At 41.1% G+C, this 19,619-nt stretch overlaps 1 protein-coding gene across 4 annotated transcripts in view; it reads left to right on the top strand.

Annotated features, from left to right (window-relative positions):
• Positions 1-18,405, top strand: part of rab28 (RAB28, member RAS oncogene family) — a 34,415-nt gene extending 16,010 nt beyond the window's left edge. The window contains exons 5-8 of one of the 4 annotated variants that reach the window (XM_082508562.1): positions 13,525-13,628; positions 13,745-13,804; positions 15,750-15,851; positions 17,019-17,110. In XM_082508562.1, the coding sequence (XP_082364688.1) occupies positions 13,525-13,628; positions 13,745-13,804; positions 15,750-15,845 (260 nt within the window). In that variant the 3' untranslated portion in view covers positions 15,846-15,851; positions 17,019-17,110. Of the gene's footprint in view, positions 1-13,524; positions 13,629-13,726; positions 13,805-15,749; positions 15,852-17,018 lie in introns of all 4 variants that reach the window. The other 3 variants (XM_082508560.1, XM_082508563.1, XM_082508561.1) reach the window with 3 other exon arrangements.
• The last annotated feature ends 1,214 nt before the right edge of the window (positions 18,406-19,619 follow it).

The following is a 19,619-nucleotide window of genomic DNA, read 5'->3' as shown; positions in this document are numbered from 1 at the left end:
AAATGGGTTCAGTTCTCTTAACCCTGCCTCATCACTCATGGGCTTTTGCTCTGTGGTTCTAACACTGTTCATTGCTGATCCACTCAGGCCTGCCCTGGGAAACATCTCTTCTGCAAGAAGATAAGGTGCCCGCATGAATGGAATCTAACCCTTCCTGCTTTCTTCTTGTGTTCTGTTTCTTTCTTTTCTAAGCCCTTATCTTGTTCCATCTCTCAAACATACTTGTGCCTTCATTTTCAGCCCTGTGCAAACACTGACTCTTTCAATTAAACACACTTATACCTACAAGTCCTCTTATCTCTCACATGTGTAGACCAACACCTCCGCTGTAGCTGCCTTTGGTTACTGTAATGTCTTTTCATTGGCTCTGCGTTTCTGTTGTGTTTAACAACACACATGTGTTTGCTTTCTGCACGCTACGACAGATCTCACTGCATACCGTTACCCGTTGCACTTCCCTCTCCCCGGTTTTCCATCCAACCATATGAAAGTTAAAGTGAAACATGGATCTTTCCTTACTCTGGATTCTCTTGAAGCATGTCCGTACCCAACAACATTGTTGGTCTTAAGCTCTTAGCCCTCTTGGGTAGGCCTCGGGTGGAGTTGTAGCCTCCCCCTCCACAGCTCTCTCTCTCACCTCTGTCACCTCCTTGCCCCTGTAAAGCTGCCACAGTTCCTGTCTGTTCAGTGTAGGGCTGCACGTTTCTTAATAGAGAGATGCTCAGAAGTCCAGGAGTGCAGAGGAGCTCAATGCGCTTCTGTTTTTGGTTTAGCTCAAAAATGTTTTTCCTGGCTCAACCCACTCATACTTAGGTCCTCTTACAACAAACTAAAAGGTCCTAATTGCCCCCAAGGGAAAGATTTAGCCACAATAGACATGTGGTCGGACAAAAGCCCAGTACTCTTACCCCGGCACCCTCACCCCTCCCCAGACAGGAGGGATGAACACGTCAGCAGTGTCTGTTTTGCACTGTGGGTAGCATGACCACAGGTTCGACGCTGTAAAACATTATATATACAGAATATAGACCCAGTTAGGCACGGTGTATGGTTGGATAGACATCTGGAATGTTTACAGTTTACAGCAAATCCAGTGTTTCCTGTTTCTCTTCACATTTTATTTAAGGTAAAGAGTCAAATTAGATGTGTGTATCAAATTGTCTCTATGACCACACTCACTGTAGCCTGCTGTCTGGCTGTGAGTCTGGAAAAGATGTGAAACCGAATCTGGTCACAAGATTTAGATATAGAGAGAGATGAATGAAGAATTACAGCTGAATTACACTGTGGTTCATAATCCAGTGTAAAGTTGCAATTGCAGACACAGTGATTAAAAGGTACTTAAGTTCTTTTTTTCGCAGTCTTACCGACACAGAACTAAATTAAGTAAATGGTAAAATTTAATTGTAACAGCTTTTGACCCAGCTTTGGTCCCTGCACTCGTCTTTTGACTCTCATGCCTGTTGAAACATGGAAAGTCCTCATTCATTTTAGCCATCCATAAAGCAAATATTGTTGCACATGCAGTAGATGATCAGTCTTCGAATACCTTCTTGTGTGGTAAGTCACGGGCCATTTGACTTGCACAGAACAGCTTAGCCACCTGACCGGAGTGCAGCCTGGAACCCTCATCACACTCAGGCTATACTTTATTTCTTCACTGCTCCACAACATTGATATGGAGGAATTCCTGGAAGAGGCCTTGCTGACACAGGATTAGGTAAATAACTGACTGATGTAGATCCAGGGGCATATTTTATAAATGTATGTGAAATATCAACACAGTTTTTCCCTCCGTTTTTGCTAAATTTACTTTTTAGTTGTGTGAAATATTACATCACAGTCTTTGCACTCTGCTTCTGCTTCATGTTTCAAGTTTGTTCAGGCAGTTGTGAGCAGAACTCTTCATAACCATGTTATGATTCATTGCTGTGGCATGATGTTGAATATGAAGGCCAATCTAATGCGTCACTGCTCACAGGAAGATTTTATAAATATGAATAGTGTTATAGTGAGCAACATATACAGTTAAGAAGGCTGCCCTGTGCTCTGTTTAATTGTTATAGCTCATAGTTACGCTGTCGGCTCACAGAGGCATGTATTACTGCCCTCTCGTAAAAGTCCACTTAGTTTAACAGCGACAGGAGAGCTTGGAGGACATGGCCAGTGAAACCCTGGGCAGCGACTTGTGCGGTCGGCTCAGAACTGGGCCTTTTGTCCGCTTTTCATGAGTCCTGGGAGCCCGTTAACCTAGCCGGCAAGGCTCTCGGCCTCACGTTTTACTGTTGCAGTGACAGGCCGGCACTCCAGCCCTCAGCCTGCGTGCAGAGCTACCGCTGGACACTCTGTTTTTCATTCTCTGACCGAGGGGGAAGACCATATTGTTTTACTAGCTGCTTTGGAGTACCTGATTATGTTTTCAAGTGTGAATGCATGTGTGCATATGAGTGTGTCTGCACATCGTTTCATGAAGGACGATCAAATGACAAGATGAGCTGTGATCAATGAGCTGTCGACAGAACACTTCTGACCTAGTGGAAAGCGAGTCCCCTGATGGTCCTGGCCCATTTCAGGCCACCGGGGCTGGGGCGCCCCTGCACAAAGAGCGCTCTGTCTCTGTCAGGATTCCCCCGAGGAATCCTGCACAGGCCCCGCTCACCTCGACAGCACCCGGCTACGAACAGCACTTCATCTGTCTGTACTCAGAAAAGTCATGATAATATTATTAACTTACCTCAGTGCTTTAATATGCTGATAATTATTTCCAATTATCCAACCATACATTTAGATTCAGCTGTACAGTGTCCAAAGCCAGCAATAAATCGCAGAAATATTGATGCGGGAAATGTGTTTTCTGTGCTGTAATAGGTATTAAGCTGATAAATTTAAATATTGAAGTACTTTGGCACTAAAATGAGATGTTTCAGGCTTTAAAAACATAAACAGCAACAATTATAAACAATATCTACACTGTTCAGGTTTTAATGAAATGTATAGCAGTGCTGTTACTTGCCTCCTGAATGACTGCATAGTGTTTAAAAAATAAAGAAAACAGTCATGGATTATACTGTATTTCTGAAAAAGAAACTGGGGACAAGCCAGCAGTTTTTTGGAAGTAAAAAAGTAGTTATTGTTGCATTTACGTCATATGTGTGTGTGTGTGTGTGTGTATAGAGAAAGATCTATCTATCTATCTATCTATCTATCTATCTATCTATCTATCTATCTATCTATCTATCTATCTATCTATCTATCTATCTATCTATCTATCTATCTATCTATCTGTCATGGTCCTGGGCCATGTGGGCCCAGTATTCTTAGTTTCCATGTATTTTTGTATTTCGTTCCTTATTTAGACCGTGTTTTCTGAGTTGCCCTGTTGTGTTGTTCCCTAAGTGTTTTCCCTTCATGGCTTTTACCCCCTGTGTGCCCCTCTGTGTATCTGTGAGCCCTCGTCTCTCCTTATGTTTTATTCCATGTTTCCCCTGCCCTTTATGTCTAAGTTCTCCCCGTGCTCTCTCCCCCCTGTGTGCCCTCTATATATTTATGAGCCCTCGTCTCCCTTTGTGGTTGTTTCATGTTTCCCCAGCCTGTTATGTCTGTGTTTTCCCCGTGCTCTCTCTCCTCCTGTCTGAACCTCTGTGCCTGTACCCGTCAGTGTTATGTTCACTCCGCCCTGTCTCGTTATGGTTATCTGTGTCACCTGTGTTCCCCGTGTGTTCCCACTTTCCTCGTTAACCCTCTGTGTATTTCTGTCTGCGTCTTCCTCTGTTCGGCGTCGCGTTCTCCCTCATGCCGTGTGTGGTTCTCCCCGTGTCTTCCAGTATATGTTTCTTTAGCTTTTCCCAGTTTAGTGTAGTTTTGTATTGCTTTTTGTATCATCATTATTGTTTATCACTTATCAGCAATAAAGCTGCATTTTGAGTTTATCCCCCGTGTCTGTGAGTTTGCAATTTGGGTCCTCATCCTGCCTGCCACACGGCCGAAACATGACACTATCTATCTATCTATCTATCTATCTATCTATCTATCTATCTATCTATGTGTATATGTGTATATGTGTATATGTGTGTGTGTGTGTGTGTATATATATATGTGTATGTGTGTATATATATATATATGTGTATGTGTGTATATATATATATATATGTGTATGTGTGTGTGTATGTATGTGTGTGTGTGTGTATATGTGTGTGTGTGTGATGCAGGTACAGAACTATCACACCCTTCATATTTCAAACCCTCAGTTTTTATGAGCTCTCTTTGAGTCATGTAAACCAGTTGGACCCAATCATTTAAATGCTTCACATAAATTCAACTAGTTATGCTGTTTTATTAGCCACTCGTGGTATGTATGAAAGTTAAATCGGTGTCTAATTCAATCAAACATCACGCAGAATGATTTATTATACTTTTACTGACCTTTTTAAACTGGTAAACGTTTTTCTCAATCTTGTGCAAGAAAATTTATGGGTAAATAAAATACCTCGTGCGATTAATCTTTACCTGTTCGCCTATCAGACTCCTGCAGTTTAATATTAGTAGTGATATTTAACTGTCCTTTAAGTTTCTGTTATTTTTTGTGGCTTTTTTAAGTGGAAGTAGTGGAATATGCAATATATGCTTTAGAGTGTTTTTGACTGCAAGTGTGATAGTGGAAGTTTTTACCAATGGTGGCACTAGTGAGCATTGTTTGAATTTGCAGCCATAAGCACAGGGGCGATGTAGAGGTGGGGTCCTCCAAAAAAGAATATCTGATGGCCTAAAAACAAAGCAGTCAAGAAGCAGAATGCAAAAAGGTTTCACAAAAGTTGTTAGGAGTAAAAAGCCATGTGTAATGCTCAGATGTGGGTACCCCAGGTTTCTCCCACAGCCCAAAGACATACTTGTTTGGGTAATTCGCGATTCCAAATTGGCCGTAGGTGTAAATGCGAGCGTAAATGGCGATCTTTCCAGAGTGTTCCCCAACTCTCACCCCATGACAGGTGGGATGGGCTCGACTCCCACTGGGACCCTGAATTGGATAAGCAGAAGTAAACTGATGGTAGATGGACAAATAAGTTAGCAGATCAGTACACATGATCAGCCAACACAGGCGTACAGTACAAAGCTTAATTTTACTTGAGAGAGTTTAATTTAATAACAAACCTTTGCTGTACTTAACAAAGAATAACATATATGAAAATGTTGTTGAGGGGTTTGAGTAAAATGATGTTGTGCATATGCAGAGGATGCCAGAAACCTATAAGAACAGCACTGCTCTTCTGTCATTTTAAGGGTAAAGTAACAGTTGAGGCTAGCAAAACCCTATTAAATGTCAGTACTGCAGAGTAGTCTTGGGATGTTTTTAAAGTTAGTGGTGCATGGAGAACAATTTGCCCAGACAGTTGTAAGTCTGGACTCGGTTTGATATTTCTTGCCCTCACTATACAGTCTGAATCGATTCATGGTCAGCGAGGGTAAGCTGAGGCAAATCCTTTTAACAGGGTCTTAAAGCCATAGCGTGAGGTAATGTTGGAAGTAATAGGTTCTCCCCTGGGGTTGATTAGGCTCAGTCCTGTAACTTTCACTTAATGGGATATGACCCCTCAGAGCCCCAAGTCTCTGAAAACACACGCATGCCTGGCCATTATTACCACACACAGATACATAGACACGCACTCACAGTTCACACATTCGGCCCTCATGCTCCCCAACACACGACTGGTGTTTGGTTTAAAACGAGGCCGTCGCCAATTAACTGTGTTATGCCAAGCTTATTCTCTGGCTGTTTCTCGCTGGATAAACTGTTCCAATTGGTCCCCAGCAGCCGGCTGAGGCAAACAGTAAGTAGGTGTCTCTGTTATCACAGCGTGGTTTTAAAAAGGCCTGAGAGGATTAGACAGTGTAGTGTAGGATTTCAGGCTGGTTAGCCAACACAGACCTTTTAGGTGATTGTTTTGCCTTGGCAGCATGTGTCGGTGAACTCCAACAATCAAGGAATCCCTCCTTGAATTATCACATTGTTCACATTTGGGTACAGTGACAATAACCATACAGTGTCTCTTGAAGGTACTTGCCCAGTAACCTTTGTGGTCTGGTGTGTATTCTCATTGGCAAAGTGATGGTTTAAAAGAGGAAAAAACTTTGCTTGGGGTGGTTGAAGTTACCAAAGTTGTTTTGAAGGAGATCTGGTACTTAACAGTATCATGTTAAACCAGCTAAAGTCACATATTATAATGTGTGACAATTATCAGGCAAAACTTACTATTATGGGACAAAAAAGCAATCAAACTGACCTAATGTCTTGCAATATGTGACTACACTGTGCTAATAACTTAAGCTGTTGCAAATGAAGCCAGACCGTATATGAAAGATGGAGGTAGCTTGTGGGTCTGTTTAATTGAAAACCTTAAATCTGCATTCTTTGCAAAGGCGAACAGGGGATGACGACGAGATGCACTAATTGTAATTTTCTTGGCTCATTATAATTTCTGGTTCTGATTTTCTTTCAAAGGATGGTAACTGACAGCATATACAGACAAAAATTAACTAATAAAAAATTATAATAAAAGCAATTATTCATTTTTCCCTAAACTTTAGCAAGTTACAGGATCTTTTTTCACTTAAACAAGTGAATACAAACCACGTTTACTGGCACTTAACCTGCAACCACCAGCAGACATAATTTACCTTACCAAAGATGCAATAGAGTTGTACAACAAAACAAATGTCAGCTGCTTACATCATTTTTCAGTATGTTTATATAATCACCAGATAACAGGACATTGACCCTTTTTTTCTTTTTCACTCATCTTGATAATTTTTCTCCTTACTGCTTCAGTCTTTTCTCTGCCCATACTGTGGCTGGTGGATTGTGGGTGGCTGTAAGCTCTGGCTAGTTTTAGTTTTACCATTTTCCCTTTGTCACTTTCTTCAAACTGGGGAGGTGATGTAAGTGTCTCAGACCGACTTATAATCGTCTGAGGTAATATGTGAGACTGGACGGCCAGTGTGTGCTGAACACACTGAAAATCAGCCAGTACAAGCCCCTGGCTGGTTGATCATTGTCTTTCTATTTTTAAAAAGACTTGCAGTTGTATAGAATTCAGTGGCAGAAAGTCTTTAGATCATCTTGCTGTATTACTACAAAATATACTTTTCTTATAAATTAGCTCCACTGTTATAAGTAAGAAGGGGGTTATGCCTTTAGGTAGATGAGCATATTATTTCTTCCTTCAAAAGTTGCACAAATTATGTTTACATGATTATTGGTATCATGCTTTTGAGTCTTTTACTGAATTTGATCTTGTTCGGTTGTTATTGGAGCAGTGTGTACAAAATGCTCTGCTACAGCAGGTTGCTGTGTTTTCTTCAACATGACTTCACAACATTTTCACAATACACCTATTTGTGCTTTATTACTGACTCAAAGGGTACTTATAATTCAATGCAGAAAGAACCACCAGACACTGCTACAGCAAGCCATTATTCAATAGCCAACTGCCACGATGATCTGCTGGATAAGCTTCGAGATCTCAGCCTGGCTCCAGTCCCAGCCATGGGGATGTTGTAAGCAGTGTATGTGAAAGTGCAAGTGTGCCAGTAGAGCTGCGGTCTGTGCTAAAAACAAACTCTAGTTTTAAGTCACTCAAAGCAGTAAAGACGATATTGATTCATCACTAATGGCTTTTCAGTTTCTTCGTTTCATTGGCAGTTAATGTGTGATTGTCCTTTCAGGGAAGGTGACAGAGCAAATGGTACTCCTTTAAAAGCATTCTCTGGGCAGATCCATCCAAACAAAATCCAACCTCCTTACTAATTTCAAGTTTTTAAGTGACATAAAAAACCCCGCCAAGCCTGTCTGGTTTCAGGATGATCAGGTCTGCCAGTGAGTGGATTCTTTCCATGAAGGAGGAAAGCTGACATCCACATAGACACTAAATTGTGGAGGGGAACATCCATATTTTCTTCTCATTTGGTTGTGTTCCCATTTAATAGGTCACTGCAATAACAAACCAATTATTTACGGTAAAAGCCTAATTTATCCCCCAGATATTAATCTCTAACTGTTGTCTTGTAATTCACCCCAATGACAGGCAGACCTTTTAAATAAACACTGATGGTGACCACAGCGAGGGAGAGCCATCGCTCTTGACGAGTAATGATCCACTCGCTATCTCTATGCTCTCGGAGGCCTAAACAGTTTATTTCGTGTTTGCAGTCACTTCCTCGGGGTTGTTAAGCTGATGTACAGTTTGACAGAAACAGAGGTAAACCAGATCATTGGAGAAAGATTCTTTTGACCTGATAAGTAGAAATGGGTACATTAGGGAGAAAAATGGAGCAAAACACTAAAACTGTGGGATTAGTCTTGTATTCAGTCTACACAGACAGATGCTGAAAAATTATTTTGTGTGGGAAAGTGGGTCCTTTACCCTACAGTATTATTTTGTGACTTAAAGGAGCCATGAACCACTACTACCATATACAGAATTTAGGGTTACCTTGTTTGCTTATCTATCATAATGTATATTATGTTAATATTACCACTTGCTAACCAGTTAAAAATCAATAAGGAAAAAACAACTATATGTGCTGTTAAAGATTTATCTGGGAATACAATATATGATCCTAAAAAAATAAACAAAATTTTTTGGGATTTCTATGAAACTTTATATACACCACAAATAAACCCATCTAAAAACGAAATTGATCAATTTCTCGACAACATAACTCTTCCAAAATTATTAGACACCCAAGCAATGGCACTGGATTCACCACTGACGCCAGGTGAACTCCAGGAAGCTTTGATAAGTATGCCCAATAATCAAAGGAGCTTGCAAAGAAAAGCGTCTGGACTTCTTTAAGTTACTTGAAGACGTTTCACCTCTCATCCGAGAAGCTTCTTCAGTTCTAAGGTCAAACGGTGGAGAGTCCCAGATATAAACCTAGTGGGAGTTTCCCCCCACAGAGGGACAAAAGGACCCCTGATGATCCTCTAATCGCCTGAACCAAGGTGTGAAACTGGGCGTGGGTCCCAATCAGCCAGAGTTTCGGGTGAGCTCATTGTGAAACCTGGCCCCACCTTATCATGCGAATTCCTGAGGTCAGATGGCCCAGGATGTGAGTGGGCGTTAAGGTGTCTGGGAAGGGATCTCAAAACTGGATTATAGATGGCAGAGAGTTGGTGTCGTAAACCCCCGCCTCTGTTCAAAGATGGTTGCTCACAGTGGACATAGATGGCTTCTTTCACTCCTCTTTCAAACCATCTGTCCTCTCTGTCCAAAATGTGAACATTGGCATCCTCGAAAGAGTGTCCTTTATCCTTAAGATGCAGATGGACTGCTGAGTCTTGTCCTGTGGAGGTGGCTCTTCTGTGTTGTGCCAGTACCTCCTCTTTGACTCCCATCACCCTTTGGAACACAAACTTGGAGTAATCAGGACCCTACACCACCGGGCAGAACATGTTCCCTCTAAGCCTGAAGGAAAAAAGAAGGAACACACACATGTAAAGGAAGCACTCAAAACGTGCGGCTATCCTAAATGGGCGTTCTTAAAGTCAGCAAAGAGGCACAGAAAAGAAGACCAGACACCAGCGAGGGAGGATAAGAAGGGCAGACGCAACAACATTGTCATCCCCTATGTAGCCGGTGTATCAGAAAAACTCAGGAGAGTTTTCTCCAAGCACGACATCCCGGTGTATTTCAGACCCAGCAACACACTCAGACAGAAACTGGTTCACCCGAAAGACAAAAAACGCCAAAACACAGACATAACAATGTGGTGTATGCTGTACAGTGCAGCGAGGAATGCCCAGACCTCTACATTGGAGAGACCAAACAGCCACTTCACAAGTGCATGGCACAACACAGAAGAGCCACCTCCACAGGACAAGACTCAGCAGTCCATCTGCATCTAAAGGTCAAAGGTCACTCTTTCGAGGATGCCAATGTTCACATTTTGGACAGAGAGGACAGATGGTTTGAAAGAGGAGTGAAAGAAGCATCTATGTCCACTGTGAGCGACCATCTTTGAACAGAGGCGGGGTTTACGACACCAACTCTCTGCCATCTATAATCCAGTTTTGAGATCCTTCCCAGACGCCTTAACGCCCACTCACATCCTGGGCCATCTGACCTCAGGAATTCGCATGATAAGGTGGGGCCAGGTTTCACAATGAACACACCTGAAACCCTGGCTGATTGGGACCCACACCCAGTTTCACACCTTGGCTCAGGCGATTAGAGGATCATCAGGGGGTCCTTTTGTCCCTCTGTGGGGGGAAACTCCCACTAGGTTTATATCTGGGACTCTCCACCATTTGACCTTAGAACTGAAGAAGCTTCTCGGATGAGAGGTGAAACGTCTTCAAGTAACTTAAAGAAGTCCAGTTTTCTTTGCAAGCTCCTTTGACTACGATGACCTGGATGACTGAGAACCTTCACAGACATATGCCCAATAATAATGCTCCTGGTCCAGACGGTTTTCCAACAGATTTTTACAAAGAATTCTGGACAATTCTGGCACCAGTTTTTCACAGGATGTTGCAGGAAATCAAAGAAAATGGTAGACTACCACCAAATATGAACTCTGCAAATATCAGTCTCTTACAAAAACCAGGCAAAGACCCTGTATTTCCTTCAAGCTATCGTCCAATATCCCTTATTAATGTAGATCTTAAAATAATCTGTAAAGCTCTCTCTAAGAGATTAGAGAAAATAACCCCCCTCTTAATTCATCCTGACCAAACTGGTTTCATAAAAGGTCAGCACTCCTCAACAAACACTCGTAGATTACTTAATTTAATAGACTACTCATACAATAAAAACATCGAAACCATAATATTATCTCTAGATGCAGAAAAAGCATTTGACAGAGTTAACTGGAAATTTCTATTTGCAACTTTACATAAATTTGGTTTTGGACCCTCTTTCATAAACTGGTTAAAAATATTATATAACTCCCCAACAGCTTGTGTCAGAACAAATGGGACACAAAAAAAAAAGAAAAAAAAAAAGGCTAAATTAGCTCCTCAACATGTCCTGAAGTTCTCCAGAGGCCTGGTAACGAACTAATCATGTGATTCAGGTGTGTTGACCCAGGGTGAGATCTAAAACCTGCAGGACACCGGACCTCGAGGAGTTGCCCACCCCTGGTAGAGAGTAATAAAAGGGTACAGGTGCTAACATGGCCAACATTTAAAAAAACCAAGCGAATTATAAATCAAAAAGTACAACAATGGTGGAGCCAAACTGTTTAGCAGCTCCAATCATATTCTAAAACCAAAAGGCGTACCATTTTGCTTTCAGAGCTACAGTGACTGATCTCACTGGTGTTAGTCAAACAAAATGGAATAATTGCAGCATGTGTTTTTATCTAAATTTGATATCTAAATTTAAACATTTATTAATCTAAATATCTAAAAGTTATTGAAAAAACGTCTTAAAGAGTTATTTTCAGATAAAAATATAAAAACATCTGCAATTCTACAATAGTTAGACAAAATGCAGTGCTCATGCTGTTTATTTATTTATTTTATTTAGGACAGTGCATGTTAATGAACATAAATGTAAAAAAAATTACATGAATGTAAACATACCAGATTATAGCCAAGGGCTAATTTCCATCTGTTGTCCTTAAGCATAAAAAATAGACATAATAATTCATAAAAATTCATCATTCATTCATAATAAAAACTCCATCACCAAACTTACACATACACACCATTCATGCTAATGTGCCCAAGCAGCCCAGGCAGACATTAGGTTGTAAGTAGTAAATCTGCTGCCTGTACACTTTAACTGGCACTTCACAATAGATTTCTGGCACTTAAGATACAATCATTTGGCTTCAAAAGACATGAAGTGCCTTTATTTGTGTTTCCACATTAATGACAATTCTAATACTTTACAGATTAGTCTTTTGGTGCTTTGTCAGAAATTTTAATTTGCATGTAAGCAAACCTGAAGTTTCCAGACATGCGTCTGTGCAGCTACTCACTTCCAGTTTTCACATTGGCTTGACGCGCACACCCACAGGCCAAATTAAGAAGCCTCCCAAATTTGCACACCTTTTTCTTTACTTAACAGTAACGTGTCTTCCACAGCTTCTGAGCCACTGTGTTAATGTTGGTTAATCTGACTGTGACACATGATTGATAGCCTCTCCCAAGTGTGCAGGATCCAAAGGATTAGTAGTGTTTACTTCTAGTAGCATGCTGGGTACCTTGGCTGTAAATGACTGGAATTAATAACCTGCTGACGCCTATGAGACAGCTCTGTTTATGTACAGGGAGAGACATGACAGTCTGCCCTGGACATTGAGTAGCTGTAAAAGAGTCTGCCCTTGCCCAGAAAGGTTTGTGTTTATATGTCACTTATGACGATGCTAATATTCCTGTTAGCCTAAAATGATTCTTTCTAAATGTATTTTTTTGGCCTTTAGCATTTTTAGGTCATATGCCATGAGGCTCAGATATTAATAATACAGGATTAGTGCAGTGTTTACATTTCCCTCTCTCTCTCTGCTTCTGGCTTTATCCACACCTCCCTTCTTCCCTGTCACACACAGACACACACATGCACACTAAGGGGCATGAGAACAGGGTAAATCCTGACAAATTCAATGAAGCCTCACACAAAGACTAAAACTCGAGGGGGGGTGAGAGAAATGCAAAACCGTACAGTAGCCTGACCTCTTCCAGCTAACATAGACATGCATGCACCAGATACCGGGCGTGGCCACCTTCCTGCACAAAGCCAGAAATAAAGAACCAAGATAATGTTTTCAGCAACAAGACCCCTGGGTGACCTTCCTTATCGACCCCAGCATGACCCCATAGTGAGGAAGGAGAGAAGCAAAGCGCCCAGTATCACTATACAGGAGTCGAATGGACAGGGACATCACTACAATAGTGAAAAAAAGGAAGGTGCTGTCATTGTGTGCTCACAGTAAATCACTGTGTAGGTGACAGTCCCAGATCTCGGGCCCTTGCACCCACCTTAACATCCCGGTGCGCTCATAAGTCAAACGTCTTTCTCTGTCTACACTCTCACTGTGATTGTAGCCTCAAGTCTTTGGTCATTCATGTATTGTTTCTTAAGTATTTCTCCACAGCTGGGCTGGTTTGTCTGTTTCGGGTCAAATACAGGTTTGTGGCTTCAGGGTGCAACTGTACTCGGCTTAACGCTGAGGAATGTGCCGCATCCAGCTTCAATACCAGCTGGGAATGGAAGGAGATCATTTCCACTCTCAATGACTCCATCCATAAATTGAAAGCTAACGACGATCAGTCTATGCAGCTGGGTTTTGAAAGCAACATAACAATTGAATTACGCTTTGTTTTTACATGCCTCTATGCGTGCCATCCTCATACACTAGGCAGACCTCTTCTATCTTAACGCAAGTGTAAACAGTTATCTTTTTTGTTTATGCTCTGATATTTAACAGTTAAACCTGTGAGAGTGCTGTGTAACCATCGCATAAATCCATCTGTCTGTCTCTTGTAATTTTTCTCACGTCTTCGCTGTGTTTTGTCCACAGTCGACCTGGAGCACATGAGGACAGTGAAGTCTGATAAACACCAGCGCTTCTGCCAAGAGAACGGCCTCATCAGTCAGTTCGTATCGGCCAAGACAGGGGACTCGGTTAGTACCAGCCAATTTTCAGTAGGTCAGAAAATAAATTGGAAGTGGCTTTCATTGGATTCACCTTGTGTTATTTTTCTCTGAATTTCTTATTCCAGGTGTACCTTTGTTTTCAGAGATTGGCTGCTGAGATTCTGGGTGTAAAACTAAACAAAGCAGAGCTAGAGCAGTCACAGGTGAGCCGTGACAGCATCAAGGTTTAGCATCAAGGTTGTGTATGCAACGTTCTTCTAATCGTATATGGATAATTTGCTCTTAGTCTCATCAGTACTTCACCAGTCACCTATGTGCAATGTTATGCCTGAACTTAAGCGAGGTCACGGGGAGTGCGTTAGGTCAATGGAGGTCACCACACACTGTATAGGACTTTTTGCTGTGTAAACATGATTTTGCTACGTCTGCCTCCTGTGATGGTATACCTGCCACTGACACTGCCCATCTGTAAATAGACCCACATTGACCACATTAATGCGTGAAGTCAGAGGTTAAAGGTAGGCAGTTGTTGGGGTGAGAAGGTTAGGAGTGGCTGGCTGATTTATTAGTTTTATCTCCCACTGTTTTTGTTTTTTTTGACAAAACGGAGCCTCGGCTTGCCAGCCAGTCCATGATGCCCAATAGTGGCAGCTGTAGGATTTACAAGGTCACCTCCCCCAGAGGCATTAATCCTGAGTGTGATATGACCGGCTGGAGCCACACTGGCTGGCTAGTGGTTGATGAGCCTGAGGGGCTACAGAGAGGTCAGGACCCCAGAGAAGGGAGAGCTTGTAGGTGAAAGAGTGGCCAAATTCTCAAGCTCTGCTCCAATCAGCCAACACCGCTTCTGACTAAGTGAAAATGACCACAGACTAATGTAGCTGTCCATCTGCTTTTGCATTTAACCCCCTCCCTTCATAGTTCTGTCAGTAAAGCAAAGTGCTTTAATCCAGGCTAATCAAGCTGGGTGGGTGGCTAGATCCACTGTCCACTCATAAAGAAGGGATGAGTAGTTGTCAGAAACACAAAACACAGCACAGCTCTACAGGGAAGAAAACATATATTGTATAAGCAAAAGAAACTACTTAACATTTATTAAACTTCCTATAAAACCACTGAGTTAAAGGTACATTCCAGAAATTTACATATCTAGTGGATACTGTATGTGTTGTGATCTGAGGTTCTGATTGATTATGAATAATCTAAGAATTAAGAATCTAATCAAATAATTATTTTCTCAGTCTGTTGGTTTGCTCAGAATTTCTCATAGCTGGTATTTTCAGATGTTTTGTCAGCGCAGTAGTCCAAAGTGTTTGTCGATTTCTGCAGGTTGGTGTGGAGGAATGTGTTTTACTTGGTCAAAGCAAAAACAAAACGCAAGAAACAGTTCATAAATTTTCATAAAGACCAGTGTTGTAAATGGAAATTGGTGCAGAGAGAAGGCTTTCAGCAGGTCATGCCTCTGGGTGTAGCCATGGGCGAGCAAAGTGTCGTTATCAGCTGTCAGGTTTAGAGAGCTGAACATGAGGGTCACAACCCCCGACAGTATTATATCTGCCTGGCAGGCTTCTCCGTCATGGTCCTCTGTCTGTAAGATCAGATAGCGAAGTTACGGATCACTCACCGACTCCAACACCAGGTTTCAGCAGCTCGTTAATCAGGCAGCCAACCAGGGCCTGGTATTCAGCCATGTGGGCTCCTCGAAGGTGGTTAATCACCATAGGGTCCAGCTGCCCTTTTCTATTGAATAAATGAATTATTTTTAGGGTTTGGACAAACCAGCAATTTAAAATGTCTCATCAGACATAAACTAGGATGAAGTGTACTGACATGGCATCGATCTCAATAATGAAAGACTAGATTTTCAGTGTTCTAAGGTTTTTTCCTTTGTGTGTTTTAGCGTGTGTTTAATTAGAAAACTGGCTTAGCTCTGTGTGCTGTCTACACTCCTTTTCTTCCTCATCTCTAGCACTCCCTGATTTATTCTTTCTCATTCACTCATTACTTTGCTCAATGTCGCTTTTAACTCTCATCATACGTGTGCTCTCTCATGATTTTATAACTGTCTGTTTTTCTGTTTTGTTTTGTTTTTCTATTCTTTTTCCTGTCTTCCACTCATCTACTGCTCGATACACTGAACCTGCTCAGAGGATTGTGAAGGCTGAGCTGGTGGACTACCCACAGGATGAAGGTCCAATTAGTCAAGAGAACGCCCAGCAAAGCAAAATATGTTTGATTCAGTAGCCGGAAGTATGTCTCTACAGTTACACAGATATATCCCCGTAGATTTGTAGTTGTAGCAACTATTAGTAATAGAGGTTATGTTTTGGTTCAGAGTTTAAATTTACAAAGTAGTGAATCAAATAAAAATACATGTCCTCTGTAGTAGTGTTATTTTTTTAGTCCACTTTGGGATTCTAAGCTATGTGTGTTTTTGTCCGTGTGTGATGTAATGAGAAAAACCTCAAAACCATGAAACAGATATGACTCCATTCTGACCTTCATCTGCTTCCTGTCAGATTCAGGGCGTGGGTGCACAAACATTTTGACCAATGTCTTCAGTCATAGCATGGACTTTGAGCCCATGTCAAGAAATGTTAAAGAAACAATTTGGGAGATATCTCAGTCAGCCATCTAGATGAGAAGGTCCTTACAACTTGTATGTCTGTGCATGACCCTGCCGCCAGTAATGGGACCGCTCCAGGGGTGTCAAACTCAGATACACATTGGGCCAAAATTCAAAACTGGAACCAAGTCGCGGGCTAACGTTAATATTTATTGAAATATATTTATTCCTCCAGATTTAAGAATGAATCTCTTCTTATGGACTCAAACACGTTTTGCTGAAAAACTGAATATGGAACAAGCAAAGCTTAATACTAAACAATATAAATTTCAATTTCAATTCAATTCAATTTTATTTATATAGCGCCAAATCACAACAAAAGTCTCCTCAAGGCGCTTCATTTTAGCTGTGTAATACCAGTAGGCCAGCTCTGATAGTAATTTGGTATGGCTTCGCGGGCCAAGTGTAATTAGGCTGCGGGCCAAATTTGGCCCACGGGCCAGAGTTTGACACCTATGGCTTAGACGGACATACAGAGTTTTTAAAATTAGATGTTTCTCCTGATAATGGTTTTTGGGCTAAATTAAGCTAGTCTGCTGCTGGCTGTGGCTTTGAATTTATAGTCAAGACATAAGAGTCGTATCAGTCTTTTCATTCAAAGCTGCATGAAAGCAAACACTTCTGTTTCTCAAGATCTCATTCACAGTGTCGTTTATCGCACTTTTCAGCAGTTTAACTCTTTAATAGGCGAGGCTTAATTTAATCTGTGGCCTAACTGGAGGTTTCTGGTATTTCAAAGGAATTCTTGTTGCAGCTTTCAAACTAAAAAGACACCTTTCCATCTTTTTCAGCGCGTGGTGAAGGCGGACATTGTGAACTACAGTCAGGACACTGTAGCCAGGACAGTCAACCCCCCTCGCAGCTCCATGTGTGTGGTGCAGTGATCCCCTCCGAAACACACAAACACACACAAACACACACAAAGCTTGTTTACAGTGTTACTCTTTCCAGATTTTTTTGATGACTGGATGAAAAGTGTTTCTCTTTGTGGGTGAGGAGAACAGACCGTGCGGTTTCGAGGCCTTGGTCTGTAGTTCAGATATTTAGCACGAATAATTTCATTGGTGGTTCACCAAAAAGGATACGGGACCTCACTTTTCTTTTTTTCCAAGTTTACACGCAGCTATTCTTTCATTTCATCTTAGATTTATATTTAAAAATGACTCTTACATCGATTACTAGCTCTATGTTAGTACAAAGCTGGTTTTTCAGTCTGCTAGTTGAGAATATTTTTATACATGAGCATATTTTCTTCTACCATTGCTGTTAGAGACGTTTGTTTAAACAGTAACCCCTGTTTAATCTGTGGCTGTAACTACGACTGCAGGGTGGATGTTCACGGGACATAAACGGGAAGATGAAAGCAAATGTGATTTTCTGATTTTCTTTTTATGCCTGTGGTGCTCATCAGTTGAAGAGAGGGGAAGTAGGTGTAGAAAATGTTTTAGCGAGTGGAGTGAAATGAATCTCTGCTTTGTTTTTGCCAAGTAAGGGCCTCCACTAGCAGTAATGTGATGTGAACTACCGTATGTTGTGTTATTTTTGCATAGACATATTTAAATTTTAGTCGTAAATTAGGATTTACATTTTCCACAAAACAAACATACAAATGATTTCCATCTGTTTAAACAGCGTCTCTTCTTCAGGTGTTCCTTGTAGATTATATTATCCATTTCGAAAATGTAGTTTTATATTTATGATTAGAGTTCATGTAATTTTGTTAGATGCTCCTTTGGTAAAGTGTTAATGACATTAGATGAATATGACTGAAGAGGTTCTGAGTATCAAGTTGAGCATCAGCTAAGCTAAAAATATACGTTTTGATTAGATTTCTCTTCGACTGTCTAGAACAGCGGTTTGAATTGGAGAATGAGTTTGATGCACAGCAACCTGTTCTTTAGTTTGTGTGTCTGAGATACTACCAGATTTGTTTAGGTGGTCACAACTAAACAGCCATCATATGTGTAAAATGTGTATTTGTATATGAAAAGCTATCCCTGCTCCATTTCAAAGCAGCTTTCAATGATTAGAAATCATCACAAGGCATCACTGTAAATTCTGATCATGCTAAGAAGATGTACTCTTTAGAAATGAAAAAAATGTACAGTGAAAAGTGAATGTTTAGATATACAGTGACACATATTTGTGTTTTTAAATAAATGCTACATGGAAAAAGAAGTGATTTGTGAAGTTAATTAATTAATCTTGTGTGTACAGCAAGACTTTGCAGGTCTTGCCTGGAAAATGGGAAACAGACATTTATTTAAGTTTTATTTAAATGTCTTTATGGTAGTCATCAGGGATAGTTATTCCTGAAGGAGACTCTTCTTTAGATTTGCTGCCTTCTGTTCTGTCAAGAGGATCCCTCACTGCTTCAATAATGCTGAGGTCTGCGCTCTGGGGGAGTCATGACTGATGGTGTTGCATTGGGCGTTTTTCTGTCCACGTCCGCTTTCCGTGCGCTAGAAATGTGTTTGGGTCATTGTCAGAAAAGCTGAGAAAGGAAGCCATTGCCAGATGGTATTACATGATGGATACCATCTGATGGTACTTTTCTTGGTTCATAATTCCATCAATTTTGACAAGATCTCCAACATCACCGGCTGATATGCAGCCCCCAAACCATGACAGAGCCTCTACAGAGCCTCCACCTGTCACTGCTGATTTCCAGCCCAGTTCTTGTGTAATTTGGCAAACCTCAGTGTTTTCTCCCCATTTGCCTCCCTTAAGAATAGCTTCTTGACAGGCACCTCTGCATTACAACAAGTTCTGATGACACTTCACGAACAGTAGATGGATCAACTGAAGGTCAGATGCACATCTTAAATTATTTCTCAAGTATTTGCTAGTCAAAGGAGCTTGCAAAGAAAAGCGTCCGTTTAAGTTGCTTGAAGACGTTTCACCTCTCATCCGAGAAGCTTCTTCAGCTCTAAGTCCAAATGGTGGGGAGTCCCAGATTTAAACCTAGTGGGAGTTTCCCCCCACAGAGGGACAAAGGACCCTAGATTTTGCTAGATTTTTTTCTCCTTTTTTTCTAAGAACATGAATTTCAGATCAAGTTTTTTGACTTATAGCTTTTTGGGAGGGTGGCAGAATACAATTTAATGCCTGTCAAGCTGTTATATTTTTCATAGATTCTGCTAATTTCCAACAGATTGCTAGTAAACAAATTGTCCAAGGATACAATTTAAAATTGCTTCTTTAGTAAGTCGTCTGTTATGTGTAGACACACCACTGATTCATGTCTTTAGTTACAGTTTTATGCTTTTAAAAAGCATTGCTCTGAGTGGTCAGGTACAAAGACTGAACTGATATTAAGTTAAAAAAGCAGCCAATGTCTTGAATAAAGAGTGGGATTTGGACTGAGCGTGGAGTTAAAAATTGGAGCAGGA

This window comes from Aulonocara stuartgranti, assembly GCF_965226115.1.
Source record: "Aulonocara stuartgranti genome assembly, chromosome: 2".
Classification (NCBI taxonomy): Eukaryota; Metazoa; Chordata; class Actinopteri; order Cichliformes; family Cichlidae; genus Aulonocara; species Aulonocara stuartgranti.
This window is presented reverse-complemented; position numbering and strand designations above follow the sequence as displayed.